This window comes from Protopterus annectens, chromosome 7.part0 (genome assembly GCF_019279795.1).
Source record: "Protopterus annectens isolate FY-2018-M chromosome 7.part0, PAN1.0, whole genome shotgun sequence".
Lineage (NCBI taxonomy): Eukaryota > Metazoa > Chordata > Ceratodontiformes > Protopteridae > Protopterus > Protopterus annectens.
The window spans coordinates 1,852,713,434-1,852,719,433 of NC_056739.1; the positions used below are offsets into that span (position 1 = coordinate 1,852,713,434).

The 6,000-nt window shown below is 40.3% G+C and overlaps 1 protein-coding gene across 4 annotated transcripts in view; it reads left to right on the forward strand.

Annotated features, from left to right (window-relative positions):
* The window catches only part of DET1 (DET1 partner of COP1 E3 ubiquitin ligase), a 683,602-nt gene extending 678,039 nt beyond the window's left edge, over positions 1-5,563 (forward strand). For all 4 annotated transcript variants that reach the window (XM_044078341.1, XM_044078340.1, XM_044078339.1 and 1 more), the window contains one exon: positions 4,835-5,563. In XM_044078341.1, coding sequence (XP_043934276.1) covers positions 4,835-5,024 — 190 coding nt within the window. In that variant the 3' untranslated portion in view covers positions 5,025-5,563. The remainder of the gene's footprint in view (positions 1-4,834) is intronic.
* Positions 5,564-6,000: the final 437 nt, after the last annotated feature.

Consider the following 6,000-nt stretch of genomic DNA (forward strand, 5'->3'; position numbering starts at 1 on the left):
CCACCTGCATGTCAGTGTTCTGGAACTGAGAGCTGTGCTTTTAGCGTAGCAGACATTCCATTCGGCTCTCCCTTCCAGGACAATTGCAATTCAATCAGACAATATGTCAGTGTCCTGGTGTATCAACAAGCAAGGAGGAATCAAGTCCTACCCCCTATGTCGAGAAGCCATGAGAATTTGGTAGTGGGCAATAGCTTCCAACCGCTTTCTGATAGCGCATATCCTGGGGAGCTCCAACGTGATTGCAGACAAACTGAGCAGATGCATCCTCATGTCTCAAGAGTGGTCCCTCAACCCCGAGGTGGCGTCAGTAATCTTCAGCCACTGGGGCCAGCCTTGCTGCGATCTTTTCACCTCCCCATCAAACACTAAGTGCAGCAGCTATTTTGCCCTACTTCCCCCGGAGGGGGAGTCACCAAGGGATGCTCTGATCCACGATTGGACCACGGGACTTCTTTACACTTACACCCCCCATCCCTCTGATCCCACAATTTCTAAAGAAAGTTGTTCAGTTGAGATGTGAGATGATCCTCATAGCTCCATTCTGGCCTTGACAAGTTTGGTTCCCCTTCCTTCGGCCTCACCTAGTATACCCGCCGTGGATTCTGGACCCTTTACCAGATCTGATTACTCACTCCCAAGGGGTAAGTCACCCAAATCTGTCCAATCTCAAGCTGACAGCTTAGTTTCTCCACTTCCACTAGATGCCAGGCAAGCTAATCTCTCCTCGCCTGTTCGAGACATTATTCTGGCCTCTCACAAACCATCCACCAGAAGACAATATCAGGATAAATGGAAAAGGTACTCCATCTGGTCCAAGGATAACTCGCTAGACCCGTATTCAGCTCCAGTTACTGCAGTGCTTCAGTACTTGGCTAAGTGTTTTGATAATGGAGCCTCTACTTCTATGGTATAAGTACATCTAGCAGCAATTTCTAATTTCCACAATGGTATAGATGGCACCCCTCTTATCTCTTTACACCTTTGCAAGGCTTTCCTCAAGGGGACCTCTCATATCAAGCCTCCTGTCAGACAGCCCATGGAACCTCACTCTAGTCCTTCAGTCTTTGACTCAAAAACCTTTTGAATCTGCTGCAAAGTGTGACCTAAAGTTTTTGTCTTGGAAATCCTTGTTCTTGGTAGCCATTTCCTCTGTCAGAAGAGTCTTGGAGTTGCAGGCATTGTGTATCAAGAGGCCCTATCTGGTCTTTCATAAAGACAGAGCATCACTTCGGGCGAATCCATCCTTTCTTCCCAAAGTTGTTTCTGAATTCCCCATTAACCAGACCATTGATCTACCAGTGTTTTTTCTGAATTTTACCAATAGAGGAGAGTATTGGCTTCACTCCTTAGACCTACATAGACAACTGAGATTTTACCTAGACAGGACCAAACCTATCCGTAAATCTGAGCAGCTTTTCATCTCCTTTTCTGGGTCCAAAATAGGAGAGGCTGTTTCCAAGGTTACATTATCAAGATGGCTTAGGGACTGCATAAGTTTCATCTATTCCCTCAGTAATGAACCTATGCCAAAAGTTAAAGCTTACTCCACTAGATCTATGGCAACATCTATACCATTCCATTCCACGACTTCCATGGATGACATCTGCATAGCAGGCACTTGGGCTAAGCCTCACACCTTTATCAATCATTGCAAATTGGACTTGGTCTCCAGAGGTAGAGCTGCCTTCGGCTTAGTGGTACTCAGGAATGTTCTTCCATAAGGGCCACCGATGGACCTCAAGGTAGCTTGGGATTCTGTCCCTTCAGTGATGAATGGAAAGAAGATTAACAACATCAGATAAAGAAGTTATGTCTTACCATAATGTTCCATCTGTGTTGTTCATCTTCTTTCATTCATCACTTCCCACCATCCTCCCCCCTCCAAAGTCTCCTGGGGGATGCTTTGAGTCTAAGTGGTGCCCTAGGGTATTTGCTCAGCAGTGGTCTCGGCTTTACTTCATTTTCTCTAGCAAACTCGATCTGAGGTAACAGGGAGAAGGGCATTCTGAGTAGAGACTTAGCTCGAGAGTTTTTTGGCTGGTGCGAGCTTGGTAAAAAGGCCGACCGAACGCATCAGTGATGAATGAAAGAAGATGAACAACACAGATGGAACATTATAGTAAGACATAACTTCATTTTTCTAGTCACAGAAAAAGAAGGACCAATCGGCAGGAATCCAGAAACCAGCTAGACCAATGAGCTAATCATACTGAATCAACTATTTAGCATATAAAAAAAAAACAATAGTAGACTGTCAGAAACTATTTCTTCCAATAAGAAGCATGCCAGTCTCAAAACCCTTCATTTTCAGAACACAGAAAGACAAAAAAAAAACAATCATCTTGTATCAGGAAGCTTATTCACCAATAGTGGTCAAGTCATAACTATTCATGATCAGAAGCGAGAAAGAACCAATGAATTCTAGTCAAAAAGCTAGTCTGCCAATGGAAAATAAAGCCTGAATCTGTATAGTCATAAGAGAAAGCAGCCAAATGCAAGCACAAGCTGGAAGTCAAACACCCAATGGAAGCAAAGGGAAGCCAAGATTCAAGCACTCCTAAGTGATAGGATGACTCTAAGGGAAAGCAAAACAGTTTTTTAGTTCAAAAATATTTTTTCAAGGATCACTTGGTTCTTTTAATGACTGCGGTGGTGGTGCTGCGGTAGCGCTGTCACCTCACAGTTAGACGTTGCCCGTTCGATTCTCAGAGCGTCTTCTGTGTGGCAACATGCGTGAATGGGCGTTCCTTCATTGAAGGTTGTGCATTAGGCCCGGCAAGCCAGCACGTAAAAATCTACTGCCAATCATTAGCGGACCGGAGTTCCGCTGTGGCTACCCCTAACTGGGAAAAGCCGAAAAACACAAACTTGGTTCTTTTAATAATAAAAAGATGTAACAAGTTTTGATGAAGGAAGAGTTTTTTTACTTGATCCTGCAGTGTTTAATACTCTTACAATCATAGGTCATTCTGTTGTGTTTCCTTTCACAATGAAAGTGATGATGGGGACTTTTAGTGTGCTCACTAGTCCCAGGCAGTCACCCAGTAGTCATTTAATTGAAAGCTGTGTGAAACTGTTAAAAAAAAAAAAAAAACAGAATGTGTAAATTTTTCTTGTGGGAGACTTTTAAAGAGGTGCTGTACCACATGAAACCCAAAATGTATCCACTGTAAGGTCCCCGCATCTTGAGGAAGGGGCACTTCAATGATCTCCATCAACAGTAACGTAATTTGTCCAAGTGTGTAGTAATGCTTTGCTTCACCACCACCAAATAAAGAGGCTGCCTATTGTACTCTGTCATTATCTTTGCACAGTCAACATGTCTGCACTGACAGTTTGTGTGCACACCTTTTGACTAATCTTACTTATGCATGTCCTTAGTATTCTTGAACTTCTCTACCATACCTCCTTGGGATCTACTTTTTAATTGCCATTCTGTTGTTTAAAGACTTTTTATTGCTATTCTTCTTTTTAAAGACATAATGTCTCAAGCTTCCTTTTATAAGTTGTTTCCAAGTCCATTTATTTTCTATATCATTATCGGAATAGTTGTTGTTGTTCCGCCTTTCTTACAAAGATTTTCGGAGCAGTCATCTGTCCGTATTTTGTTTGTTGTGGTATGAATATACTTGTTACTTTAACACCATCAGCCTCTACAGTGACATCACTACCTTTTTTCCATATGCTTGTGGTACCTCTTTTTCTATGTAGAAGTTGATGCTCTCCCTACAGACTTGACCGCTTGCACAGTTGCGTTAGAACATCATATATTTTGTGAGCTTTTTTTCTTCCAGGCATATATTGAACACACTGAGTGTTAGCAAAGAGTGACGTAATCTTTATCCTTCCATAGTATGTATCTGCTGCAGCTGTTGGTCTTATTTTGTGAATGAGCATGCATCTGATTCCATCAGCTCTGTGGTTTTGCTAACAAAGTGGCGGTTATTTACCCAAATGGTTTCATATACCCAAAGCCAATCCCTTTGACACCTCACTGGTCACCACTTGTTGGTTATTCTCAGATTTCTGTTACCATAACTGACTGTTTTCTACTGTTTTATTGTTCCATTGACCCGCACTGCCCAGAATACTCAAAGGTCTTCTTTGTAGAACAAAACCAGAAGCTTTACTGAATTCTATGTCCACTGATATGCCATGGCTCAGTCACAAAAATGTATTCCATATGCTTTACTTACATTTATCAGTGTATAGGTGCTTCATTTTCTGTAATGCACTGAGTTCTCCCCACGTTTAAAATGCTCTTTACTGGCTGAGGACTTTTAATCTTAAATTTTATTTTATGGTTATTTTTAGTGGAAGGTCCCTCAAAACTTTAATTGTGTCTGTGATCAACCTATTACAAGTTGTGAATATTTGGCAACTTGATTGCAATGTGCATTCCTAAATATAGTAACATTAATGCCTAGAACTTTATAAAGTGTGCAGATTATCTTGTGAAGTCTTGACAAATGATACTGTGTAAACTGTTGAAAATGAAATAGTAAAAATATATTTTAAATTTGCCGTGATCTCTTGTTTATATTTAATTAGTAATATTGTGTGTGATATGTTTATGATATGCAAGAAAAATCTGACAATGTGTTTTCATTACATATTTGGCTAGTAAACTCTTTGGTTGGCGGTGGCTGTTTATGAAATGACTGTAAGAATCCGATGTTATATGTCAACATTGAATAGATTTTAACAGAAACCTTTTAGTGACTTACTAATGAAGCATCAGTGATACAATTACCATCCACAGTTTTGCTAACAAAAGTGCAGAGTTAAAAGAAATTGCTGTCTTGTTTACACTTTCTTTCTATTTGCACAGGTTTTATGCCAGAGACTCTGGTCTGTTGAAATTCAAGATCCAGGCAGGATTGCTGGGTAGACCAATTAATCATACAGTGCGGCGTCTTGTTGCTTTCACCTTTCATCCTTTTGAACCTTTCGCTATATCAGTGCAGCGAACAAATGCAGAGTATGTTGTTAACTTTCACATGAGACATGTTTGCAGCTAGCATGTGGCAGGGAGAAGAGGGCAGAGACAAAATGGTTATGTTACTGAGTATGACATATGCCATTGTATATAAGCCTCTCAGAGTACTGAAAGTTTTTTTTTTTCCTGAGTTCTGTTTTCATTTAATTTCATTATATATAAAGTATGCATACTTTTTATTTATAATAAACATAAAAAATGGAAGTATTTTTGTATGGTGTTGGTTTCATCTCTTCATTGCACTGCTTGCTGAAATAGTCTAGCTCATGAAAGCACTTGTATTGAGCATTTTACAAAGGAATTTCTATCCTGTAGATGTGCTGCTGTCACAATACCAGCTCAACTTCTCATTGATACTGGAAGCTGAAACTGTTCTACTTGTTGTCTGGTACAAGCCGTGCATAAGATTTGCTGTGATTGTGCATTAACATGTCAACATTACCTTGTTTTTGTAGACTGGAATTATTGAATAGATATTGCTGTACAGGTGTTATGCATAAAGTGTTTACATCTTGCTGAAATTGTATAAAACTGATGTAAGAAAAATATAATGTTGGAAAAGAAGTCTAGCCAAGCCAAACAGAATTATTGTTTATCTATTTATTTATTGAGAACCAAAGCAAAATACAATGTTGGGCAGAAAATCAGGAGGGGTAGACTCCAGGGACACACAGTTCATCTTTCCCATTTGTAGGACAGTGTTGAGACCACACCTGCAATTCTGTCCAGTTCTGGAGACCGTACAGTAGAAGTGATACAGTGGAGCACACTTTGCCTAATGTAAGTGTTAGAGGGAATGAATTATTAGGAGAAAGAGAGGCTGAACAGCTTGGGACTGCACTTACTAGAAAACAGGAAGAGGGAACACTTTGTAGGTGCACAGGCTAGTAATAGGACTTGGGATGAAACAGAACTAAGAAATGAGGACATAAGAGACAGACTAGTTATAGTATGAACACAAGAACATGCTTTGTCATGAATATGAACATGGATAGGTG